Here is a 27,784-nt window from a genome sequence, read left to right as displayed (position 1 = left end):
AGGATCACATAAGATTAAATTTTATGATATTAATTGCTAATGCAAAGGAAAAAATGTAGTTAGAATTAGAAGGAAAATGATTAATTGGGAAAATATATCTTTACAGCAGATATTATCTGATCAAAATCTCATATTCCAAATCTTAGGATTAAATGTAAAGGACCTTAAAGGTCATAAAATCTAAAAATCCTTCTCAAGCTAATCAATAAGTAATGAAGGCCTTGATAAGTTAAGTAATTCCTTAAAGTAATATAAGTAGCAGAGCCAGAATTCAAACTCAATTTCTACAACTCCAAATCAAACTCCCTTTCTACTTTACAAAGTAACAAAAAAGTCTTGAAAATGAGTTGTGACCATGGAAAACTGATACAAATATATGTCTTGTCATCATGCCACTAATTTAGTGTATTACATGAATTACTGAAAGCACATGAATGAATAAATGAACAAGAATTATCCAAGTAATTAAAATTTGTCAAGTAATGTGTTTTGCATTAAGGCAACTAATTACAATAATAATTACACTAGTTAGCATTACTTAGCACTTTAAATTTGCAAAGTGCCTTACAAATATTATCTCATTTTATCCTCACAATAATCCTGTGTACTATTATCTTCATCTTATAGATGAATAAACTGTGATATACAAAGATTAGGAGATAATAAAATTCTGAGGCCAGATTTAAACATGACTCTACCTGACACTAGATGCAGGAGTCTACACATGCACCACTAAATAGAAAAAGCAGACCATCCCTATTCTCAAGGAATTCACATTCTAATTGTGGGAAAGAGTGCATCTAGGAGCATTCAATTGTAAGTCAGAGGAAAAGATACAGAGGTCTTAGAGGAACAATGGCAGGTCACATGGCAAGGCATAGGTAAACTTAGATGGATTAGGTTATTCTGGTTTAGCATGGTGTATGCTTCATAATGGTATTTATTTATTTATATTTTCAATTTTTTAAATTTATGTAAGGCATAAATGTCCTTATGTAAGTCATAAAATGCCCAAGGTCACACAGCTAGGCAATTATTAAGTATCTGAGGTTGGATATGAACTCAGGTCCTCCTGAATCCAGGGTCGGCACTCTACCCACTGGGCCACCCAGCTGCCCCTTCATAATGGTATTTAATAAATGTTCATTGACTAATTGCTACGTAGGAAATATGTAAGAGAATAATTTACCAACTAATGGAAAGAGGGAGGAATAGCATTCTTTATTTTAATGGATCTGTTATTTTTAACAATGTTCTCATTTCCTCTAATGGTGCAAGTCACAATCCCTCCAGTCCTTCTCATTCTGTACAATATATTTCCTCATAAATTCTCCACTAGGAGTACATACCAATATACTGGGGCTCTTCTACTAAGGCTCTGAATGCTAAATAATTGGTTTGTCTTTACAAATTATATATGAAATATTTTGTGTTGCTTTGTTTTATATACATATATAGATATGACAGATATAGACACTTATCAGTATAAATAATTAAAGCTTATTTACATCTAATACGTGACCTTTGGATGACTTTTGAGTATTCAAAGAGGACCATATTTATAGTTATATAACATCACCAAAGAATAGTGGTGTTGAGTCACAGAATCTCAGGGTTTCAATATTCTTTAAAAGTCATTTGCTCTAAGTTTCAGAGATAATGAGAAATCTTCTATAAAATATTCTTGACAAGTGATTATCAGGTCTAATTTAGATTTTAAGACATTGAGTATTAGGTGTTATCTTCAAAGACAGCATGGAACAGTGATTAGTTAGTACTGAACTTGGGGTAAATAAGAATAGATTAGAATGGAAATATTTCTATTAACAAATCATTTAATCTCTATGAACCTCAGTTTCCTCAACCATAAAATGGTAGATTCTAATAATCCTTACATCATAGAGTTGTTATGAGTGTCAAATAAAAAAATATATGTACCTATGTATATGTACACATATATCTGTATTTACATACAAATGAATATGTATACATATTTATGTATGTATTAAAGATATTTTTAAAACTTAATGTGATACATAGCTATTAGCATCTCCAGATAATTTTAATTGTTAGAGGTTTATTGGTAGTGGTGGCAGCAGTAGCAGTAGTAGTAGTAGTAATAGTAGTAATAGTAGTAATAGTAGTAGTAGTAGTAGTAGTAGTAGTAGTAGTAGTAGTAGTAGTAATAGTAAAAACCTGGGTTAACCCTTCTTCCTACTCTGAAAAAACTAGTTAGGACTCTTATGATTAAAAAAATTATGGAGCAGACCTGGAGTAATATGAGTTAATTTTTCCCTCAGTTCTTTTCCAAGCTATAAACCCTGAATTGGTTACACTCTCCTTTCTTCCTGATTTTTACCTTATGGTGAGCTAGTTGAAGTTCCTTGCCCCCTTATCCCATCACTAATCTTGTCCTGAAGAACCTTAGACTTGGATTAGACCCACTATTTACTGCCTTCATTTCTATTTGCTGACTGCTGATTGAAACTGGAGAAAAATTTGTTACTTGATATTAATTGGACTTTTATTACAATAAAGAAATCTTTTTTATATTTCCCTAATTGACTGAATATTCTACTTATCACAAGATATCTTCTAAACCTTTTCATCCCTCCTCACATCTTTTTTTTTCTTTTTTCCCCTTTATTTATTTATTCTTATATTGTACAAATCATGTTTTTTTATACATTACTAAAATATTCTTGTTTAAGAGTAAACATAATACCCCTCCCCCCAAGAAAATATAGATCTGTTGGGAGCCAGGGTCTCTAAGCTGTTTGACACAGTCACGGCAAGAAGACTCAAGGCAGTCACACTGCCTGATGGAACAACATTTCCTTCTTCAATATATATAGGGATTCCATGTATACTCATATTTATAGGTCTATTATTGATTGCAAAACTTACTCATCCTAATAGTAGAATGACTATAAAGGAAGGATTTCAGAGAAATTCCTTGAATAAAACAGATTGTAAACTCTGTCTAAATTTAACAGGACTGCCTCTCCCTGAGGCATACAAAAGGCTTCAACATTATGAAATCTTTGGAGGATACAGCACTGGGAGTTCCAGGGAGATGTCAGAATATATACAGGGAAACCAGATACAAATGGGTCAGAGAGAATTCCAGGGAAATTAAGTTTTGCCCCCCTTATCATACACAGGAATATATGATAAAGATGGTGAGAGAATAATTAGTATAGGTAACCAATATATGAACTCTAACAGCTTTAGTTATTGGGAAAGAATAAAAAGTCATAGAAACCGTAGCGTCTACCAACAAGGGCTGAAAGGAACATTAGTTATTGAAGGAGTCAACTGACAGGTGGACAAACATAACTACCCTCACTATAGGTTGTCAAGGGAGCATATTGAAAAACATTACATATGCGGTACAAAAACATAGAAGCATTCCATTAAACAAATTATATCAAAGATTATTATAAAGAAAGTTCTATTTAATCAATAACTTTACTATGCAGCAACAAACTAGGCAACAGGCAGGTTGAGGTCATCACGGTCTAAGCAGGGGCAAGAAAATTAACTACATGATTGATAATCACACTTGTAATCACTACATGATCAAACTTGTAACCATATGAACTATATGGTCAATGATGAAAATTGTATACTTTTGTAACCAAGGAAATGATTTTAGTTTGCTTGTTTCATACGATTCTGAGACTATAAAAATAAATCTAAGCAGCTGACAGTCAGTCCCACTTGTTGACTCAACTCATTTCGCCGACTCTATCCCTCCTGTTAGGTTCCAAGGACCCCGCGGAGGCTGGACTCCCACATAGACCCACATAAACGATAAAGTAAAGGGGACCTCCTCACATCTTTGAACAAAATTGAGGCCATCTGCTCCAAACTCTTTTTTATTTTTTATTGTCTTCTCAACTCATATTACATTCTTCATATTACTTTCTCTACTATCTCCTCCTTCAACACTGTCCCTTTTCCCTGCTAAGGCAAATTTTTCTACATACCTGAGTGAGTCTATTCCATTCTATCTTCTCCAGTAGATTTTCTATCATTCTCACTCTCTCACTTACCTTCAATATCTCTGCTTATTGCATGATTTCCTACTACCTCATGTCTTTTCAACCTTCTTGGAGTCATCATCCTATATCTCCTTCCTTTTAAATGGTTACCCTCGTTACCCTCCTTGAAGTAGCTAGTGTCACCACTTCTTCTCCTTTTACTCCTTTCTTAACTCTCTTCAGAAAGGTTTCTGATTTCCACATTCATCTGAAATTTCTCTCTCCAAAGTTACCAATAATCTAATTGCTACACTTGATGATCTTTTCTCAGTCATCATCTTTTTTGAACTCTATGTGATATTGGATACTTGATCATTGCCTTTTCCTTGATTTTCTCTAGGTTTCACTTCTCTGGTTTTCTTCCTATCTTTCTGCTTACTCATTCTCCTCATTCTCAGTCTACTTTGCTGCTCTCTGGTCTTTTTCCTTGACTCTCCCTACTTCAGACCATTTTCTATTTAGCTATCAATATGATCTTCCAAAGACAGATTTCACCATATTGTCACTCTATTTAATTAACTCTAATGACTCATTATTACCTGTAGGATCAAATATAAAATACTCTGACTCTTTACTATGCAGCAACAAACTAGGCAACAGGCAGGTTGAGGTCATCACGGTCTAAGCAGGGGCAAGAAAATTAACTACATGATTGATAATCACACTTGTAATCACTACATGATCAAACTTGTAACCATATGAACTATATGGTCAATGATGAAAACCTTTGAAGACCTTAATAATTTGACCACTTCCTATCTTTCTAGACATCCTTATGCTTTATTCACCTCCAGGCACTTTGTGGTCCAGTTTTGCTGACCTCCTTATCTTTACTTTTACAAGAGACACATTTATTTTGGGGGTATCTCCTACCTTGGGGATGTTTTCCCTTCTTGTCTTTACTTCCTGGTTTCCTTTCCTGTAAGAAGCCCTTCCCAGTTCCCATTAATGTTAGTGCCTCTCCTCTAATATTACTTTTTGCCCCTTGTGTATAGATTAGATTAGCATATCTATATCTCTATATATTCCTCTATCTAAAAAAAAGATTCAAAAATATTCCTGCAGAGTATCTTCATAGCTGCTAAAGCATAACATTTTGGTACTTAGTTTTATATGGAGTGGACTATATACTATTGGCAAATAAATGCTCAAACTTAGCTATCTCTCACTATAATAAAGTTATTTCCTTGTTATTTTATTTCCTTATTATTTTAGAAAGGAATATACATTTCACCAAATAAAATACAATGCCAAAAGAATTTAATTATCAAGTCATGTTCTGATATAGATTGTCATCCATGGAAACAAACCCTTGGAGTCAGAAACTGCCCCTTTAAGAAAATTTGGCAAACTATCCAAACCTAATTGGTGACTAAGTAGAATTAATAAATGGAAAATGTATGGCATCATCCTTTGTTTTATTAGTGACTTATAGAACTGCAAGTTTAGTGGAAGCTAGTGAAAACTTGTGTTACTACATCAGTATTTGTTAGTTCACCTAAGAGAAGAATTAAATATGCTGCAAATGGAAATGTTATTCATCCATACCTAGATTCTGATTTCTCCAACAGAGGACATGTTTACAAAGGAAAAAATTATTAAGTAATCTCTCTAGCTAAATTAGCCACCCGCAAAACATTCTGTGTGTGTAATAAATTAATATACATCTCACCTCAAAGCATTTTGAAAGCAATTCTTCAAAAATTGAGTTCTTGATAGAACATTTAACTAATCAAGTAGAAAATCTGGGCCAAAAATAGTGAAATGTGTATTTCAGAAGATTGTGTGTTCCCAAGAAATACTTTTGTGTATCTCTAACTATAAAATTTTATTATAAGCATGCTAGTTTAATGCAGTAATGGCATCACGTATACTTTTTTACAATTACATACATAAATTGCAATGAAAACATTTAAATTACATAAATTGAATCATTCCTTTTAGAGAAATACCTTTAAAATATGCATATTTTATACCAAATGCTAGATAGCAGACAATATGAATTTTTAAAAAAATCTGATACAGATTTTTTAATGATATAAAAATATATTATTTCCTCAACAAAGGAAAAACATGGATTCTGGAAAAAAGTAGTCTAAAAAGGGGGTAAGAAATGGCTTTGTTTGGAGGGTATTGCTCATTTATAGTAAGTTAATTTAATCTTCCATGGAAAAGATAACTTGCAACTCAAACAGATTCACCAGTAAACACTAACAGTATTCTGGTACCTGCAAGTATACTTCTTTTTAGGCAAATGAATATGAGTTTCCCACAGGGGAACTTTGTCTTATAAAGATCAAATCCATTAGATGACTTAAATGACTTAAGTCCCAGAAAAGATTCTTAGAATTTCCTATACAAATATGTTAGAAAAATTTTAAGAGCATTATTTTTTGGTCAAAAGTATGTTTTCCAAATGTATATTTAAAATATTTTTCCACTAAAGTTGACAATATGAATTCTCAAAGTTTACTAAACCAGTATTGCATAAAATTCATAAACTTTGAAACCATTTAAAACACATTTTATTCTTTGCAAAATAATTCATTAGACATTATCCCAATAGGAAATACAAAATTTCCAGTTTGGCATTTGAATATTGTGAGATTAGTAATTATTATAGAATAATTTTGATATTCAAATTTTAATAGTTGTCCAAAAATCCTACTAAATCAATATTTTATTTTACAGACTATGTAATTAAAACACTAAATAATTATGAATCCATTATTTTAAATATTCTAAAATTTTATATATTTTATAGTGTTCTTTCCAAAATTATTTCAGTGTCAGGTTAATTTTTGTGAGTAGTTTAGGATTGGAAGGTATTCACAATAAAAAGACTCATAAAAATAATACAGAGAAAAAACAATTCATAACTTCTTATAGTATTCCAGAAGTCAAAATAGGATATTTCTTCTTTATTCATTGTATTAAAAATAGATTTCCATTTGCAGCAGGGAAGAACTCTTCCAGAGCAAAACTTTTTTTCTACCCTCCAATTTCTTTAACTAATTATTTAGAGTATTTCAACTATAGGCACTATGGCATGTATTGCACTATGCATATAATGCATAGCTGACTGTGATGTCAAATTAATACTGTGTGTGTAACCCTGGGCAAGTCAATTAGTCAATCAACAAACATTTATTAAGTATCTACTATGTGTGAAGTCATTTAACCTATTAGTGCTCTAGTCATCTCCAAAGAAAGTGCCAACCTATATTGATAAAGCTTTTTTTTTTAATCTAAAAGTTCCCTATATCAATCAGAAGTCCAGTTTCTATGAGTATTACTGCAGCACCTTAGCCTTAGCATCGGCCTAACAATCTAGCCTGCAATCTTCTTTTCAGGCTTTCAAAAATCTCTGAAGGAAAAAGTCAAAATAGTACATTTGTTTCTTCCTTTTTTGTTTTTTATCATAAGTATCATCTTTTTTATAATGTTATATGCTCTCCCAGATACATTAAAATACATGTGAAATCTCCTTAATCTTTATCTTCCTTGTTTTATTCTTTTTTATTTTTTATTTTTATTTTTTTTTAGGTTTTTGCAAGGCAAATGGGGTTAAGTGGCTTTCCCAAGGCCACACAGCTAGGTAATTATTAAGTGTCTGAGGCCGGATTTGAACTCAGGTACTCCTGACTCCAGGGCTGGTGCTATATCCACTGAGCCACCTAGCCAGCCCCCCTTGTTTTATTCTTAAAAGAAAAATACTAATAAAATGTCTAAAGAAATTTATTTTTTTAAATAATAGTTACTTCAAGGAGTTTAACTGAAAAAGGAAGGAGATATAGGATGATAGCTCCAAGTGATATTTTAAAATATTGGATATATCATGTTGTTGACAATATGTTGCCATAAATCATGTTCTGGCACTTTGCCAGCATTGCTGGAGCATTGCTGGTGCATTATGGTATCTCACTGTTATGGGAGGTACCTATCCTTAAAGCCAAAGATTCCCACAGCATACAGACTATGACCAGAAGTTCTGTTTCCTATTAAATCAGGTCATGGGATGATAATTTTTCTGGAAAAGAAAGTGAGGATGCCTTTGCATGATGTTCTCCTCCCTGTAATTAGTATATTGTGTATGTTATGTCATTTGATGTCATGGTCTTGTTCAATTATGAAGAACAGCAGTCATAATTTTGTTGATCTTAATGGAATCATTTACCATCGTTTGAATCTATTTTATTTATTAGGTATGCATAAGTCTGCTGTACAATTATGATGGTTCCCATCTAATTAAGTAATATTTTTAATTTCAGACTGTACAAAATTTTAATAATTTCCTTATTTATTTTATAAAACTGAATATGAAACAGATCTTTGAAGAATGCTATCTGACATGAACAACACAAAACAAGAGATATGAAAACAAAATCAAAAGAGAAATTATTATAATCTATTTTAGAAATGCTGTATTTTCAGAGAATAGGAGACTATAGAAAAAGTTTAACAAAAGTGATTTCTCTGGAACTTCTAAAAATTAATGTTAAAGAGTAGAGTACCTAAATCATTCTATAATTAGTGCTAAGCATAAATGTCTGATATACTATAGTCTCTTACTAAATGTTTATTAACTATGATTCTGACAATTACCCTTTTAGTGGCCTTTTAAAAAAATTTTTCAAGGCAATGAGATTAAATGACTTCTCCAAGATCACACAGTTATGTAATTATTAAGGGTCAGAGGTTAGATTTGAATGCAGGTCCACCAGACTCCAGGGTTGGTGCTCTATCCACTGCATCACCTAGTTGACCCACCTTTTATTGGCTTTTGAAATAATTTATATTTATAGACATGACACCTAGAATATATCATTATGTAAGAAAAATAATCCTAGTAGAAGATTTCTAGGTCTCTAACCTAGATGGTTTAAATATTCTCATTCTCAAATATATGAACAAATGTTTGAATTCATTATGAAAATCTATTTTAAAAACTGATTATAGTACAACTCTAAACTTCCAGACATGACTATTTTTCACAGCACATTGTTCACTTACTCTCTTCTGTTCTTTTACATACTCCATCAGTTCATTTCTTGTTCTTCTCACAGCTTCTTCCACAGCCCTTTTACTTCGTTTCTGCTCCTCTGCCATTGCTATCTTGAGTGTTTCCTGTGGGAAATACATAAGTCAAGAAGCATTAATTTAGTCCTATTCTAGGTACTAGGGATACAAATATAAGAATTCTTGTGCTCAAAGAGCTTCTATTCTAATAGGGGAGACATGTACATACAAATATGAATACAACATATATAAAAATAAGTTAGAGATAATTTTTGGAGAGATTAACTAGAAGTTGGGGTTAGAGTGGATAACAAAGCCTAAATGTAAAAAGTCATGAAAGAAACTGAGTCTTGAAGAGAAAAAAAAAGATTCTAAAAGGTACTAAGGAAGGAGTTTAATCTTAGGCATGATGACCTGTTTGAATGGACCACTGAGAGCAGGAAGGGGAGTAATATATATATGTTAAGGTTGGAAATCTGACTGGAGCCATATTTTGAAGGGCTTTAGATGCCAAACAGAATGGGGAGAAAAGTTATGTAGCTAGTACTGACAATTTTCATATAGAATGTTCATATAACTTAAAAATCTGCTTAGAAGTTAGGGACTATTCTATTTTAAAAGGCATTTCAGTGATCTTTAAGAAGTATGCTTGGGACAGCTAGGTGGTGCAGTGAATAGAGCACTGGTCCTGGAGTCAGGAGGACCTGAGTCCAAATCTAGCCTCAGTCACTTAATAATTATTTAGCTGTGTGACCTTGGGCAAGTCATGTAACCCCATTACCTTACAAAAAACAACAAAAAAAGAAGTATGCTAGAATTCAGTTTTCTAAATGTAGTACAAATAAATTTTATTGGCAAAAGAAGACCCTCACAGATTCAATTTTTTTAACTGGCTTCTCATTGGCTAGCTGAGTGATTGTCTTCCTGTGCTTTGTTTAGTCAACAAAATATTCTCAACTTGTATGCAATCTTGCAAACATAGTGAAACATTTTAACTGATAATAACCAAGCATAGTTTTGATGGAACTCCAATTCCTTAACTACCTACAGGACCCCCTACTCAGTTCCAATTCCTTCACTACCCTTACAGGACCCCATTAATAGAACAGCAACCTAACTCCTCTTTAGGGAGTCAATAAAAATAAACCTTACTCCAATTCCTTGACTTCCCCCCATAATACCCATTAGAATAGAATCGCAAGCATATCTGACCTAATGCCTGTTTAGACCAGTTAATAAGAAAATACCTACCTTTCAAATAAAAATTATTCATCACTAACATATGCTCATAGCATGAATTTCTCATCCATTTGTCTCCTTAAAGAAATTTATATCCAATAACATGTAAATATTTACTATTTCCACATAAACAATCCACATGGACTGTTTAACTGTTTTTACAGATACCATTGTTTTCATCTTGAAGGGATGGACCAAGCAAAATCAAGATGAAAATTCATAATTAGGATGCAGAGTCAAGACAGTGGAATAAAGGCCATTAAATACTGAATCTAGACAAATTGTAGAGTGACAGAATTCACAAAAAGAGGGAATAAAATACTTTTTCAACCAAGGACAACTTAAAATATGCATAGAAAAGGTCTGTTGAATCAAGATGAGAGAAGAATGCAGTACAGCTCAGGCTGCAACAACACAGACCCAGACCCAGAAAATCAGGAATAGGTCTTAGGGTGATTTTATTAGTGGCTGAATTTTCCAAATCTCTAGACCCAGAGATGGGAAATGTCTGTTGGACCTGGGTGAGTGGGGAGCAGAGTCTAGCCCAGGTTGCATACTAACAAACCAGGCATAGGTCCTAGGAGCTACTGAAAGAGCAGCAGCAGCTGCTTCCAGAGTTCTCAGCCCACAAATCATAAGGAGGTTGAAAATCTAGTCAGGGGATTATAGGAGTCTTTTTGCTAGCACTGAGGCAGGACTGTTGCTTTGCCCATCCTCAGAACTGGGTCACAGTCCTGGGTAGAAGTTCCACAATCAAGAGGAGTGCTAGCAAACTAAGATTGCAACCTCAGTGGAGTAGGGACCCTACTCATAGTACAAGGGAAAAGAGTATTTGTGGTGACCCACAATTCAGAGCACACCTTTCCATAGATCACACCACCTTGGGAGAACTAACAATGTGCAGGTCCCTAAAGGAATTTCTGAAAACAACTACATAAAGCCCCTGAATCTTGAGTCAGTGCATCCTCTACCCTGGAAGCAGAGCCCTTCTTTAACAGAGTTAAAAATCAAGTAAAAGGCTTGGGAAATAAGCAAACAGAAAAAAAAATATCTGACCACAGAAAGTTACCACAGTGATAAGGAGGATCAAAACACACATTCACAGGAAGATAAAATCAAAGTTTCTATATGCAGAGCTTCCAAGAAAAATATGAACTGGTTTCGGGCTATTGAAGAACTCAAAAAGAATTTTGAAAATCAAGTAAGACAGGTAGAGGAAAAACTTGGAAGAGAAATGAGAGTTATGTAAGAAAATCATGAAAACTGATTCAGTTGCTTAGTGAAGTAGACACAAAAATAGACTGGTAAAAAATAATACCTTAAAAAACAGATAAGGCCAAATGATAAAAGAGGTACAAAAAGTCAATGACAAAGAAGAATGCCTTAAAAAGCATAAATTGGCCAAATGGAAAAAGAGGTACAAAAGCTCACTGAAAAAAATAATTCTTTGAAAATTGGAGTTTTAAACAGGTAGTTAGCTTCAAAGTTGAAATTTGAAGCAAAGTCACCTGACTCAAGACAAATTTCTTTCCACAGTGTTGCAATTCCTCCCAAAACAGTGCCTATGTGGTTGATAATATGAGATAACTATGATGATCATGTTATTTAAAATAATTTTCTAGAAATATCTTCTCTGAGCCTGGAGGGATTTGCATGAACTGATGCTGAACAAGATGAGCAGAACCAGAAAAGCACTGTACACCCTAACAGCAACATGGGGGTGATGATCAATCTTGATGGACTTGCTCATTCCATCAGTGCAACAATCAGGGACAGTTTGGGGCTATCTGCGAAGGAGAATATCATCTGTATTCAGAGAAAGAATTGTGGAGTTTGAACAAAGACCAAGCACTATTACCTTTAATTTAGGGAAAAAAAATTGCTATCTTATTATGTCATTCTGCTATTTCTTATATACTTTATTTTTCTTCCTTAAGGACATGATTTCTCTCTCATCACATTCATTTTGGATCAATGTATACCATGGAAACAATGTAAAGACTAGCAAATTGCATTCTGTGGGAGGTGGGGGGGGAGCAAGATTAGGGGAAAAATTGTAAAAACTCAAAATAAATAAAATCTTTAAAAGAAAAAAAATAAATATCTTCTCTGCTACCTGTTTTAATCTTTTAAAAGGTGAACCGGTGCACTATCCTTTCATTTAAGCTGAAACTTCATTTTAATGATTTCATTTAAATGAATATCAAGATTTGGGAAAAATAATTTTAATGCTACATCATTTTATTATTAATATTAATTTGTCATTCTGCCTTCTCTGTTCAAAAGGTCATTTCTTATATTAGCTTAAACATAAACCCCTCCCAATAAATTTTAGCTAAGGAATGTAATTTAGTCCTAGCCCCAAGAGACCCTTATTAAAGCCAGCTGGAGTAGATGCTCTTCCAAGGAAAAGTCTGCTTCCCTCACCAAAATATGAAGTGACTGGTCTAGAAAAGGGAAACTACCAGGGAATCTTATTTGAGATAGCTTGTGTTTTTTCTAGCCAAAGAGTGGGTTTGGTAGCTAGATGGCACAGTGGATACAGCACCAGCTCTGGAGACAGGAGGACCTGAATTCAAATGTGATCTCAGACACTTATTACTTACTTAGCTGTGTGACCTTGGGCAAGTCACTTAACCTCACTGACTTGCAAAAACCAGGAAAAAAATTCAAAGTTGAGTTTCATAGACCAATTCTTTCATAGACCATTTCTTAAGTACTGCAGAGGGGCAATTCAGGCACACTTGAAAGCCATTTTCCCTAGTAGTAATAAAGCTGTAGGGATCTGCCAACCTAAGAAATAGTTCTCCCCATTTTAAATTTCATCACCTCCACTAGCCTTACTAGCAATGCTCCTTAAGACCTACTTAGACTTCATTCCCTATTATGTCTTGCTTTAGATTAGTTAAACACATCAGCATGGTTATTGATGATGTTAAGATCTTTCTTGCATATTCTTCTGTGTATTCTTGCCATGTCTTCTTAATCTCTTCTGCTTCTGTTAAATTTCTATCATTTTTGACTTTTATAATGTGCATGTTATACATGAAACTTTCCCTTGATATTCCTAATTTTCCTGAAGAAATTTCTTATCTTTCTCCTTTTCTTGTTTTTTTTCTATTTCTTTGCATTGCTCATTCAAGACAATTTTCTTATCTCTCCTTGGTATTCTCTGGAATTTTGCATTCTTTCCTTCTTTCCTCAGCTACTTATGAAGCATCAATGAAACAATGATTTTTGATTCACGTCCTTTTTTCCTTCCTTTGGTTGCTATCTCCTGTACATAATGCAGGCTGGTTTTTGAAGAGACAGAGGAACTAGATTTAAATTACCAACATTGAATAAATTATGGAGTTCCAGAATAACATCTCCTTCTGCTTTCCTGACTATACTATGGCCCTTGACTGTGTGAATCACAACAAAATAGGGCAAATTCTCATAGATGAGAGTACCAGATCATCTTAATGTTCCTCTGAACCTATATTCAGATCAAGAAGCAACAATTAAAATTGAACATGGGACAAATTATTGATCTTATGTTTGGGAAAGGAGTATGAGAAGGCTGTATATCGTCATCTGATTTATTTATCTGCAGACTACATCATGTAAAAGCAACAACAGGCTGGGTGAATCAAAAACGGAAATTAAGGTTATCAGGAGAAATATCAACAATCTAGGATGTATAGATAATACCACTCTGATGGCAGAAAGTGAAGAAGAATTAAGAAGTCTCATGATGAAGATGAAAGAGGAAGCTTAACGACAACAACAAAAACTAAGATCTTGGTAAATGGTCCCATTACTTCCTTGAAAATGGGGGAGAAGAAATAAAGCAGTGTCAGATTTTCTGTTCTTGGGCTTAACTGAAGATGGTGACTATAACTATGAAATTAAAAGACAACTGCTACTTGGAAGGGAAGCTATGGGAAATTTGGGTAGCATACCAAAAAGAGACATTGCTAACAAAGGTCCATAGTCAAAGCTGTGGTTTTTCTGGAAGCAGTGTCTAGCTATTGGAGTTGCACTAATAGGAAAGCTGAACAAAGCACAAGAAATGTTTTCGATTTGTGCATCTGGAGAAGACTTCTTGGATAGCAAAAAAGATCAAATCAGTTAATTCAGCCTATTCCCTGGAAGGTCAAAAGCTGAAATTGAAGCTTAAATATGATGACCACTTGAGAAGACTGGACTCATTGGAAAAGTCCTTGATGTTGGAAAAGACTGAAGGTAAAGAGAAAATGGCAGTGAATGACTGAAAATGAGATGGAAAAAAACAAATATTTAGTTGGAGACTTCAAGAAATGGTTGAAAATAGACAACTTGCAAGTGCTATGGTTCAAGGAGTCACAAAGAATTGAACATCACTGAAAAACAACAAATTAACACGGTGCATGCCCCTGCTTTCATAAAGGTTGTTTGGGTAATTGCTTCTGTTTTTGCCCCTTGTTAAATTTGAAGCCCACAAAATTCAGTTCTAATAATACATCTTTTTGGCCAAGGATCTCACATTTAGAATAACAATAGTTAAGGTCATGTTTATAGATTTTTTTAAAAAGTCAACTTAATATCTTCTGTTCTCCTTTTGACTTCTCTTACCATTGTCATTGAAGAAGCACGAAAGATTGAGGGCCATTTGGCAATTTTCTTTATCCTATGGGCTGTCAAAGAATTTATTACTGAGAGGGTAGCCAACTATATCTCTTCAGAGTTAGTTAGGCTGATCCTTGGAAAGCAGAAATAGTTTATTTTGGGGATTGGACTTGAGGCCTTTCCACTACGATAGAATATGCCAGAACTTAAACTCTCCTCTCTTGGCCTTTGAGAACCTACATCATGATAAGGCACCAGAATAGGACTCAGTGGTATCTAACAGGCATGTAGAAAAACAAAAATAGCTGAATCATTTTCCAATTCTATATTCCTTTCATGGATGAGATATATTTAATTAATTTGCAAATGATCAAGTAAAATTCTACTTAGTTTGGTTAGGATCCTATGGTTTAATTTCTAGCTTTTTGCAAAGACATTTTTAGCTTTTCAAAGAAATGATAAATGTATGGAATTCAGCTGATATGATAGCTAGTTATTTATCTAGTTATGATAAATGCAAGAAATCCTACTTCTAGAAATGTCTAACAATGCTATGAAATTGTCTCATATGGAAGGGAAAAAAAGCAACTAATATTTGATTTTAATATCTAGTGGTATGATATGAAAAATAATTTGTAAATAATGAATAGTACTTATTGCAATATATGGCATTTGAGTATTTTTATCTATAATACTGATGTCTTGTTAAAATAAAATCATACAATTTAATTTTTATCTAAATCCTAAGAAGCCAATATAAATTACAAATGTAATCCTTTCACCTATAAAGTGTTCTGCATTCATAAATATAAAGAAAATGGCACATCCTTACTTATTAAAGTTGGTTTCTATATCTGATTTTTTTGGAGCAAAGATGAAAAATGGAGACAATGGTTTTCTTTATAAAAATATACCTGGCAAGAAAATGCACAGAAGGAATAGAAAGTTACATATAGAATTATGCTTTTCACATAACTAAATAAGGCATTCCAACTGTTTGCCAAAAAGGGCCCCGAAAATTGTGCTTAACATTATAATGGAAGAAACCTGTCCAAGAACTCATAATAATTTCCTCAAAATGAAATACAGATGTAATAAAGCAGGGCATCTGAGAGATACAGAAAACAAAACACATTTCCTACTGCTTGGGAATATCAAAGGTGTATGGGATACATTTCTATTCTTAACAATCTTATTTGCTTAGTTTCGTGTCTAGGGTATTTAAAACAACAACTACAACAACAACATTTAGTGGCAAATGAAGAAGCAAAATCATGAATAGCAACTAAACAAAAAGATCAATAAAATTCAACAGTGTACCAAAATGGGAATTCTGTGAGGCTAAATGAAGTTAACAAATATGCACATAAAACAAAGTTCACAAATTAAGAATTGGAATTTGAAAAAAACATTTAAATTCTTTGTACTCAAATACAATAAAATATGTTTAAGAATCAGTTTTAAAAATAAACAAAGGAAAATATTTTTGAAATAGTTTGGTTTTTCTCTTACTAAGGAATACTGAGAAAACAGAGCATGCTAGTTGTCAGTTAAGTGCTCTACTTGCCCGTGGAATTAATGTGGTGGGGAAAAAGGAACATGTTTCATTAAGAAATGACAGTATGACTTTTTAAAGAGTCAGACAGGCATTAATGAAAAAATGAATAACCTTTAACTTCCTTTTACCATAAGGAAGAAGAGTGTAAGATAGCTTGCTAACATAATTATGAATAATCAAAGAATTATAAAACTCTCTATACTTGTCTTAATTTATCACCATTACAAAAAGAAATTTGGAAGAATAGTCTTTTTGTTGTTTTTTTTCTCAAGTTTTCCTTGCAGATGTCCTGGAGTCAGTTTTTTTTCTTTTTTGATTTGCATTTTGAGTATCTTTTTTTTTTTTACAAAAAAAAGGCTTTTATTATGGGATTCTTTTGTGATGTTGTTTGTTTGTTTGTTTGTTTTTTACTCATTTCTCTAGTTGATTTCCTGATTTTGGATTTTATGTTTTGTGCATTTCAGGAAAGTCTGGGCTGATTGGTTACTATTTTCTTAGGAAATTTAAAGTTCCATTATTTTGGGATCACTACAAAAGTTAAGGCTAGGACCTGAAATTTTAAGTGGTCCCAAAGTAATCTAATCCAAAATAGTTTGATCACTGTCTCTATGACCTGAGTTCTGCAAATTTGTGACCTGAGTTTGGATTGGAGCAATGGTAAACTACTGCCTGATTCTGCCACTGTTTGCCAGTTAAGAAGCTTTCAAGAATTGTAGAAGTGCAGTCCCTCCTTTGATCTAGGATTTTTGTCATGGTTATTCCACTGCAGGCTTTAGATTGTCTGTCTCCTTTGTGCTGAATTGAGCTGTAAAAATTACTCATTGTGACTTTAAAAAAAAGTTCCTCATCAGGATTAGGTTGGTGCATTTCTAGATCACCTTGGAAGAGTTATAGTGAAGGAGCTTCTTGCTACACTGCTTCCTACTATTCTTGTATTTAAATGAAAAATAGTTTTGAAATATATAAGAATGCTTTCTATTTAAAATACAAAATATAGTAATGAATAGTCCTCCCTTAACATAAAAATCTCTATCTAAAATCAAATACCAGGGTTATATGTATTAGAGATAAACTAGATCTTATCAGTTTGATGATCTCATCAGTTATCATGACGTTGATTACAATCTATATGCAGATGATTCTCAAACCTATCTATACTACCTCAATTCTGTATAGACCTCGGACCTTACATTTCCAACTGCCTATCAGATATCATGAACTGAATGCCCAGTTCATATCTTAAACTCAGTATGTCCAAAACACAATTCATTATCCTTTCCCCAAAGCCTTCCTTTGTCACCTTTCTTATTATCTTAAAGGGTAAACCCTCCCAAACCTTTCCCTCAAGCAGACTGGGAATTATCCTGTATTCCCCATTTTTTTTCCAAATCCCCAAATCAAATCTAGTATCAATGTCTGTTAATTTGACCTTTGAAATGTCCTTGAAAATGAGCTCTTCCTTCCTCTGATACTGCCATTACTATAGTGCAATTGCTCATCACCTCATGCCTAGATCTTTGTACTCCTGCAGGTGGATCTGCCCACTGCAAGGGTTTTCTCAACTTGCCAGTTCAGACTATATCCTACCAAGGGCAGCTTGATGGTGCAGTGGATAGAGCACTGGTCTTGGAATCAGGAGGACAGGAGTTTGAATCCAGCCTCTGACACTTAATAGCTGCTTGACCTTGGGCTTAACCCTGATTGTGCTGCATCCAGTATGAGTAAACAGGCTATTCTAACAGCCATGACACAAAGTAAACCACCACCTGGACAGTCTCAGGAGCTGGCTTGCCACCCTTAGAGATAAGGTGTGTCAGAGTCCTTGGGAGCTGGACATTCTGCCCCACTGACCAAGGGCACTAGACACAGCTGTGTTTTACCACCTCCTCCCAATGTACCCCCTTATCCTGTAATGCAAGATGCTGCATGTACACACAGCTTGTGTATCCCCCAATTACCTCATTTTCTTTGTTCTACCCTGGAAAACCTAACAGTATATATGTAATAGCTAAGCAGTAATAAAATTGAGCTGGAGGCATGAGGCAGTAGTAGGTTGACTCCTTATTCTCAGCTCCCCCTTCAGGAGGGAGGTCACCACTGTGGGCCCCAAGGTGAAGCAAGCCACAACAATCCAGGGTCCTCATCATCAGTCATCCTGATTCATATCTGACAACTGGACCAGGGCTCTGGAGGAGAAAATGAGATTGGTGACTCAGCACAGCACCCCCTCACTCAAATTCATGTGCCTGTCATGGTATCATCTCCCTGATGTTGTGGTCTTCTTTAAAAATGAAGGACAAACATTATTATATCCTGCCACTAAAGTGATTTTCCAAAAGTGTGAGTCCAGTTATATCAAACCCCTTCTTCCATTTAATAAACTCTAGTTGTTCAGTAGTGCCTCTAGGACCAAATACAAATTCCTGTTTGGGATTTAAAATCCTTTATAACCTAACCTCTACCTACCTTTCTGGTCCCTACAGACATATATGCATATATACATACATTTGGACATATGTGTCCAAAAGATATAAAATGTTTATCCTCTTTTGAACAAATTATGATGAGAGTGAGATTCAAGCAATTCTCATTATGCTTCACCCAATTTTTCCCTCTCTACAGAGACTCTCCATTGCATGCTTCTTTTATGTGAGAAAATCTTCTCTATTCACTTCTTGCTTACCTTTTTCCAAATGTATCACTCTTTCTTAGCCCTTTGTTTTATATTATTCCTATATAAGAAACATATCCTTTTTCTATGTAAATTTCTTCTATAGTGAAATACAAATTAAAACACCTTTGAGACATCATGTATTTATCAGATTGGCTAAAAACGATAAAAGGGGAAAACAACAAATGTTGGATGGAACTGTGAACTGATGCCACTATTTTCTAAAACAATTTTGGAATTATGCCTAAAGAGTTATAAAACTGGGTAAACACTTTGATCTAGCAAATTAGATCTGCTTCCAAATGTTTGCCTTTCATTCTCAAAGAAGACCATGACATCAGGGAGGTAACATCATAACAATGTTCTTGAAATGGATTTGAGCGAAGGCATGCTGTGCTATGTCACCAACCTCACTTTCTTCTCCAAAGTTATCTGGGTCCAGTGACCAGATATGAATCAGGATGACTGGAGATGGACCTGTATGTGAGGCAGGCAGGGTTAAGTGACTTGCCCAAGGTCACACAGCTAGTAAATGTCAAGTGTCTGAGACTGGATTCAATCTCCCTTCTTCCTCACTCCAAGATCAGTGTTCTGTCCACTGTGCTACCTGGCCACCCTAAGAAGATCACAATATCAGGGTGGTGATGTCATGGAAAGAATATGATTTGGATTTGAGAGAGGGGGGTGCTGTGCTAAGTAACCAGCCTCAATTTCTCCTCCAGACCTATCTAGGTACAGTGGTGAGATATTAATTAGGACAATTGGAGATGATTCTAGATGCAAGGCAAACAGGGTTAAGTGATTTACTCAAAGTCATCCAGCTAGTAAGTGTCAAGTGTCGGAGGGTGGTTTTGAACTATGGTTCTCCTGGCTCCATGGCCAGTGCCATCTAGATGCCCTTCTGCTTCCAAAGTCAATAAGGGAAAATGGAAGAGAACATAGATTTTTAAAACTATTTACAGTGGCTCTTTTAGTGATGGCAAAGAACTGGAAACTGAGGGGATGTCTGTAAACTGGGGAATGGCTAAATAAGTTGTGCGATATAAAACATAAAAAGACTTGAAATAATGAAAAGTGAAGTAGAACCAAGAGAATGTTGTATACAGTAATAACGTTTTTTGAAGAATAATTGTGAACAACCACATTATTCTGAACATTATAAGTACTCAAATCAACTAAAAGGTTTTTTATGAAGGAAGATGTTATCCACTTCTAGAGAAAGAACTAATAAATAGAAGTATATATAATATAGTTTCACAAATAGGAGGGAGGTAAGGAAAGAGTTAAAAAGTAACAAAAGATGAATTTATTTTAAAAAATTAATATTTATGGTGGAGCTGTGAACTCATCCAACCCTTCTGGAGAGCTATTTGGAACTATGCCCAAAGGGCAACAAAAGTGTGCATACCCTTTGACCCAGCAATACCACTACTGGGTCTATACCCTGAAGAGATGAGGAAAAAGGGTAAAAACATTACTTGTACAAAAATATTTATAGCAGCCCTGTTTTTGGTGGCAAAGAATTGGAAATCCAGTAAATGTCCTTCAATTGGGGAATGGCTTAGCAAACTGTGGTATATGTATGTCATGGAACACTATTGTTCTATTAGAAACCAGGAGGGAGGGGATTTCAGGGAAACCTGAAGGGATTTGCATGAACTGATGCTGAGTGAGATGAGCAGAACCAGAAAACATTGTACACCCTAACAGCAACATGGGAGTGATGTTCAACCTTGAAGGACTTGCTCATTCCATCAGTGCAACAATTTTGGGAACAATTTTGGACTGTCTGCAAAGGAGAGTACCATCTGTATCCAGATAAGGAGCTATGGAGTTTGAACGAAGTACAAGGACTATTCCCTTTAATTTAGGAAAAAAACATATCTTATTGTCTGATCTTGTTACATCTGAGAATTATGCTCTCTTTAAGGATATGATTTCTCTCTCATCACACCCAATTTGGATCCAGGTACAACATGGAAACAAAGTAAAGACCAACAGAGTGCTATCTGTGGGGTGGGGGTGGGGGGAGGGAAGCAAGATTGGGGGAAAATTGTAAAACTCAAATAATATCTTTAATAAAAATAAATTTAAAAAAAGAAAAATTAATATTTATGATTTTTTAAAGAAAGCAAATTCCTTCTAACAGCCCTAATAACAACAAAGTTCTTAGAAGTTACATATATCATTGTCCCATATAGAAATATAAACAGTTCAATTTTGAGTTCCGTTCAGGCCCATTGAGAAGACTTCTCTCAAGTGGTGTGTTTCAATGTCAAATTTCCTATTCACCTCTAATCTTTTCATTAGGAATGCTTGAAAGTCATCTGTTTCTTTAAATATCCATTTTTTTACCTTAAAGATTAAACCCTATGTCTCCTATGCTTTATGCAATATCATATTTCAAGTTCTTAGCTCTTTTAACATGGAAGTTAATAAAGCTTGTGTGATTCTGACTGTTGCTTCCTGATGTCTGAATGGTTTATTTCTGCCTGCTTTCAATAATTTCTCCTTCACGTGGGAGCTTTAGAATTTGTTTATAATATTCCTGGGATTTTCATTTTGGTATTTTTTTTTAGGTTTTTTTTTTTTGCAAGGCAAATGGGGTTAAGTGGCTTGCCCAAGGCCACACAGCTAGGTAATTATTAAGTATCTGAGACTGGATTTGAACCCAGGTACTCCTGACTCCAGGGCTGGTGCTTTATCCACTGCACCACCTAGCCACGCTTGGGATTTCTTTCAAGTGAAGATCAATAGGTTCTTTCAATTTCTAGTTTACCCTATAGATCTAAGATATCTGGGCAGTTTTTCTTGATAATTTCTTGAAATATGATATCTCTCCTCAAAGAGGTCAGATGTTTTCTCAGTAAGATATTTTGCATGTTCTTCTACTTGTTTCTTTTGTTGACTTTTAAAAATTGTTTCCTGAAATTTCATGGAGTCATTAGTTTCCACTTGCCTAATTCTAATTTTTAAGGAGTTATTTTCTTCAGGGAATTTTTGTGCCTCTTTTACCATTAATCCAATTCTGTTCTTTAAGGTCTTCTTCAATAATTTTCGTGCCTTTTTGGACAAGTAGTTAATTTTCTTTTCATAATTTCATAGCACCACTCTCATTTTCCTCTTAATTTTTTCTTAACACTTATGTCTTTAACTCTTTCAGGAATTCTTGTTGAGCTTGGGTCAAATTAGCATTTTCTTTGAAGCTTTGCTTGAAGTTGTTTCACATTGTTTGCTTCTGAGCTTGTGACTTAGTTTCCCATCAGCATGGTGGCTTTTTATGGTCAAAGGTAGTTTTTTATGGTCAAAGGTAGTTTTTTATTGTTGCTTTTTTATTTATTATTGCTTCATTTTCCAAGCCTCTTTCTTGACTTTGAACTTATGTTGAAATTAGGCTCAAAACACTTGAGAGTAGAGAGTCACTGTTCCAAGCTTCATGTTTGTTTGTTTGTTTTTTAATTTAATTTTAGTTTTGTTTTTTGATGCTGTTGTTTTTCAAATTAATTCTAGGGATTTGCAACTTTGGTGTTTCTGAGGTGGTGTGATTCTGGGCAGGTGGGCAAGTTGTGGTCACTGTTCTCCTGATTTGTGCCCTGGAAGGACCTAGGAAGGGTCTTTGTTCCCCTTTAGCAACTAGTGCTCCTTTGTACCTTGGAACTAACAGAGCCCCTGATCTCCTGTGACAATAGCACCACTCTCCTCCCCAGAATTGAAACTCAAAATTTCTTTTGGGCATATGAGCTGACAATCAACACCAGCTGTATCCAGTGACAGCAGAGTCCCCCTGTAATCTCTTTTTGACCAGTTGTCTGACTCCCTTATCATCTCTAGGCAGATAGCTCCCCAAAGTTGTTGGTACTGCTTCTGCCACTGTCACAGTTGCCTCTAAAGACTATTGCTAATGCTGCTGCCAATTCTTAAATTGTATTATAATGGAAAACTATCTTAATATAGACTTTTGTTACCTCTGCTACTCTAAAATTTGATTTGAACAGCTATTTTAAATTTGTTTGAATGGAAATGTTGAAAGAGCTCAGGCAGGTTGTTGTCTTGGCTCTGCCTGATATGGTATGATTTGTAGCATTCAGTTTATATATCCATTTTGTGCTTATTGAATATGATTTAAGATGATAATCTAAGTGTAATTTTCAAACTAAATTGTTTTGTAGTTTTCCTGATAAATCTTAGATCTTCTCCATTGTAATTAACCTTCTTGAGTTTATCAGACAAAAGGCTGTTAAGTTCAATTATTTCTTATAATTTAGTCTTCCACATATATAACTATTTTTAAACTAGTATCAAATATGATTATTTGTTTTATTAAATCATTTGAAATCCAGAAGTGTTAACCCCTTTTGATATCCTGTAACTTTTAGTCCTCAAAATGAATTAGCTAGAAAAATAGCTAGAAAAATCATGCCAAAGACAGTTTAATTAAAACAATTGTTTTAATACTATCTAAAAATTAATTTAGATAATATTTTATTATATGGCTATAGATCTGAGAGTCCATTAAACAGCTCTTTCATTCTTTATCTCTTTAAAAAATCTTTTTAATTATACAGCTTTATATTTGGTGTGCTTTGTCGGAATAATTCACAGATATTTTGTACATCTTTTAAGTTATTTTGAATATGGTTTCCTTTTTAAAATTATTATTATTTAATCCTGGTTTATACAATTGTTAGAGAAGAATGTTATTTTTTGTGGATTTATTTCATATCTTGGTATTTTAGTGAAACAATTTAATTTTTTTATTGAATTTCTGAAATTCCTTATATAAAGTATCATGCCATCAAGGATAATTTTGTCTCTTCTTTGTCTATTATTGTTTTGAATTTTTATCTGTTATCTTATTGTAAATAACATTAGGGAGAAGAGGTACTTTTGTTTCACTCCTGCATTTACTGTAAAAGTTTCTAGTATTTGTGCACTGCATATAATAGTTGCTATTGGTTTTAGTTGAAATGAATCGTGCTGCATTAGATGAAAATTTTTTATAATATTAAAATAAAAACTTTTTCTTTGTATTTATTATAGAGTTTTTCCTTTAAAGGAAGGGCAGCTAAACAGAGCACTGTCCTTGAGACAGGTCAGGAGTTTGAATCAAGCACTTGAAACTTACTAGCTGTGTGACCTTAGGCAAGTCACTTAACCCTGACTGCCTCTTATTCGGGACCATCTCCAGTCATCCTGATTAATATCCAGCCACTGGATCCAGAGGGCTCTGCAAGAGAAAGTGAGACTGGTGAATTAGCACAGCAACCCCTCACTCACTCAAATCCAATTCATATGCTTGTCATGGTATCACCTCACTGATGACATGATCTTCTTTGAGAACAAAGAACAAACATTACCATCATGTTTTAGAAGATAAACAGAAAAAAACTTCCTACACTTATATGATCATGCAGTTTTAGATATGGTTTGCTTTCAATATAATGGTCTTGTTTTCCTAATATTGAACCATTTGGGGGTACATTTCTGTATTTAACATATCAATTAATATTAATATTTGTATTGATGTAAATTGTCTACTTTGCCTTATTTTAGTATGTTGCCCTTAGGCAGATAATCTGTTTTAGGTCTAAACATTTCACACAAAAGTTGTTTTTCTTTCTCATTTGTGTTTAGGTATTACTTTGTCTTCAAAGATTTGATATAATGACTTGTGAATTCATCTGAACCAGGGAATTTTTTCTTTAATAGTTCCTTTATAGATACTTTGAATTTTGCAATATTCATTCCAGTATTCATATTTTTGTACTTGTTCTTTTATCTTTTGTATTTTCTCAGTCTTTTGGCATATAATTGCATATAGCAAGTTCTTACAATGTTTTTTTCTTTTTTTTCTGATGTTAATTATGCTATGTTGAGTCTTTATTGTTTAAAGTTGCTTCAGTCAGGTCCTGTATAATCCTTACTGTGGCTCCTTGGTATTTAAATTTTTTCTTTCTGGCTGCTTGCAGGAATTTTTCTTTTATCTGAATAGTTTTGGAATTTGGCCACAACAATCCTTGGTGTTTTCATTTTAGGATCTCTTTCTGGAGGGGGATCGATGTATTCTTTCAATAACTATTTTGCCCTCTGGTTCCATGATATCAGGGCAATTTTCCATCACTTAATCCTGTAATATTAAGTCCAGGCTTTTTTTCTCTTCAATGTTTTCAGGAAGGCCAATAATTCTCAGATTCTCCGTTCTTGACCTGTTTTCGAGGTCAGTGGTTTTGCTGATGAGGTATTTTACACTTCTTTCTATTTTTTCGATCTTTTGGTTTGGTTTAACACAATCTTGTTGTTTCATGAAGTCATTAGTTTCCACCAATTACATTCTTTTTTTTTTAGAGAAGATTTTTCTTCCTTTATCTTTTGCAGCTCCTTTTCCATTTGTTCCATTCTATTTTTGAAGGACTTTTCTATTTGCCCAAATGTAGTTTTGAGAGAATTATTCCCTTTTTGGGTTTTCCCAATTGAGGATCTGAGAGAATCATTTTCTTTTTGTATTTGTATATTTTCCAAGGATTTGTTTTCTTGTTGCATGATGTTACTTTTTCTCTTTCATTGTGTTAATTTTCTCTTGAGTTTCTTTTCCAATTTTTACAATCGATTTTTTTAGCTTTTTGCAAGGCAAATGGGGTTAAGTGGCTTGCCCAAGGCCACACAGCTAGGTAATTATTAAGTGTCTGAGGCCGGATTTGAACCCAGGTACTCCTGACTCCAGGACTGGTGCTTTATCTACTACGCCACCTAGCCGCCCCTTCCAATTGATTTTTAAACTCCTTCCTGATTTCTTTAAGGAAGTCTTTCTGGGCTGGAGATCAATTCATTGCTGGATCTCTCTGGGTTAGATTCTGTTTCTTCTAAGTATTTCTCCATGGGCTCCCCTTTTCTCTGGCTTTTTTTCATCTTACATTGGGGTGGGGGGGCTGGCTCTCAGAGGTTTGCTTTTGAAGATCCTAGAAGCTTTGTTCACTTGGTTTAGTAATTCCAGGGGTCAGCCAGTATAGGCATTCCAGTTTCTTTCTCTGGAGTGAGGTCCTCAGCAGCAAGGTCTGACTTGACCTTGAACACTGGGTTGGGTCTTGGGGGATGGAGTTAATCTCTTTTTGTTGAATGAATTCTGTTTCTGTGAGGGGGTTGGGGGGTAGATTTTTTTTTGTTCTGGGCAAAGGGCTCTGCTGAAAGTATGGAGCTCAGGTCCCAGCCCAGGTATGCTCTGAGACTATGTGCTGGAACTCACCCTCCTGTAGCTCCTCTCCCCTTGGCCAAAGGCTTAGCAGCGAAAGTTGGATCTTGCACCCACCACTCACTGAAGTCACTATGGCTGAGGCTAGCCCTCTGGCTTCCTCCAGCTGCCATCCCCGTGCTGATCTGCTGCTCTTGTCTCCCAGTTCACCCACAGTCCCCTGAGACAGATCTTCTTGGTAGGTGTTCTTCTTCTAGTTTCTTCTTCTGGGTTTTGTTAATAGAATTTCTGTTAAGAGGTTTCTCTCATGTTATTTCGGAGGGGAAAGAGAGAGCACTTATCACAGTTCCTGTCTTCTCTCCTCCATCTTAGCTGGAAGTCTCCTTTTGTTATTAATCTTGTCAATTATGTTTATTGTTTCCCTAATATTGAAGCATCACTTTTTAACTGATATAAATCCTACCTGATCTGGGTACCTAGTGATAATTGGTTGTAATCTCTTTGCCAAAATTTTATTTAAATTTTTTACATCAATATTTATTAAGAAGATTAGTCTGTAATATTCTTTGTCTGTTTTGGCTCTTCCTGGTTAATATATCAGCATATAAACGAACTCATTCTACTCCTATTTTTTATAACAGTTTATATAGAATTGGAATTAATTGTTATTTAAATGTTTGGCAAAATTCAATTGTAAATCCATCTGGCCTTGGAGATTTTTTCTTGGGGATTTTATTGATTTTCAATTTTTTTCTGAATTGGTGATATTTAAGTATTTTATTTCCTTTTCTGTTAATCTGAATATCTTATATAATTTTATTATTAAATTATTGTATAGGGGAAAGGGGGAAAGGAGAAAGAAAGGACTGATAAAAGGGAGGGTAAAATAAAAATAAAAGTTAAAGGGAAAAGAGAGAAGGAAAGGAAAAGAGCTGATAGGAAAAAAGGTATGATTGAAAGGCAAAATGGAAAGGGAAAGAGAAAGGTGAAGATAGCATGGAAGGAAATAAGGAGTTATGAAACATAAGAGCTGGAAATGTCAATGGGATGACTTCTCCCATAAAACAGAAGTAGATAGACTTCCAGCCAAGATGGAGGAGAGAAGAAAGGCACAGTTCTAAAGTCTCCTGATCTCTTCCCCCTCTATCACATGAAACAAACCTCTTAAAAGAAATCTGACCCACAAAAGCCAGGAGAAAGAACATCTACCTTTGTCTCCAGCAGCAGCACTGGACGAATGAGTCTGGGTTGAAAGGGAAGATCAGCCCCAGATCAGCCAGATTAACAGCTGAATTGGAACCGGGAGTCTGAGGGCCAGAGAGCCAGACCTGCTGGATCAGCGGTGGGGCTAGACAGCAGGGGCTTGAGCCAAATAGGGAGCAGAGGCACTGGTGTTGGTGTTGTCCCCAGGGAGCTTGCCGACAGGGCTGGGGGGAGAGTTCCAGAGCAGGAGAGCTGCAGACACCATCCCTGGG

The 27,784-nt window shown here is 34.6% G+C and overlaps 1 protein-coding gene across 5 annotated transcripts in view; it reads right to left on the bottom strand.

Moving 5' to 3' along the window:
- Nucleotides 1-27,784, bottom strand: part of LOC141514700 (coiled-coil domain-containing protein 91-like) — a 500,695-nt gene that overhangs the window by 444,272 nt on the left and 28,639 nt on the right. For all 5 annotated transcript variants that reach the window (XM_074225712.1, XM_074225709.1, XM_074225708.1 and 2 more), the window contains exon 2: nt 9,060-9,173. In XM_074225712.1, the coding sequence (XP_074081813.1) occupies nt 9,060-9,173 (114 nt within the window). The remainder of the gene's footprint in view (nt 1-9,059; nt 9,174-27,784) is intronic.

The sequence above is a fragment of the Macrotis lagotis genome, chromosome 2 (assembly GCF_037893015.1).
Source record: "Macrotis lagotis isolate mMagLag1 chromosome 2, bilby.v1.9.chrom.fasta, whole genome shotgun sequence".
NCBI lineage: Eukaryota > Metazoa > Chordata > Mammalia > Peramelemorphia > Peramelidae > Macrotis > Macrotis lagotis.
Note: the sequence above shows the minus strand (reverse complement) of the source record. Positions and strands in the feature narration are given on the sequence as shown.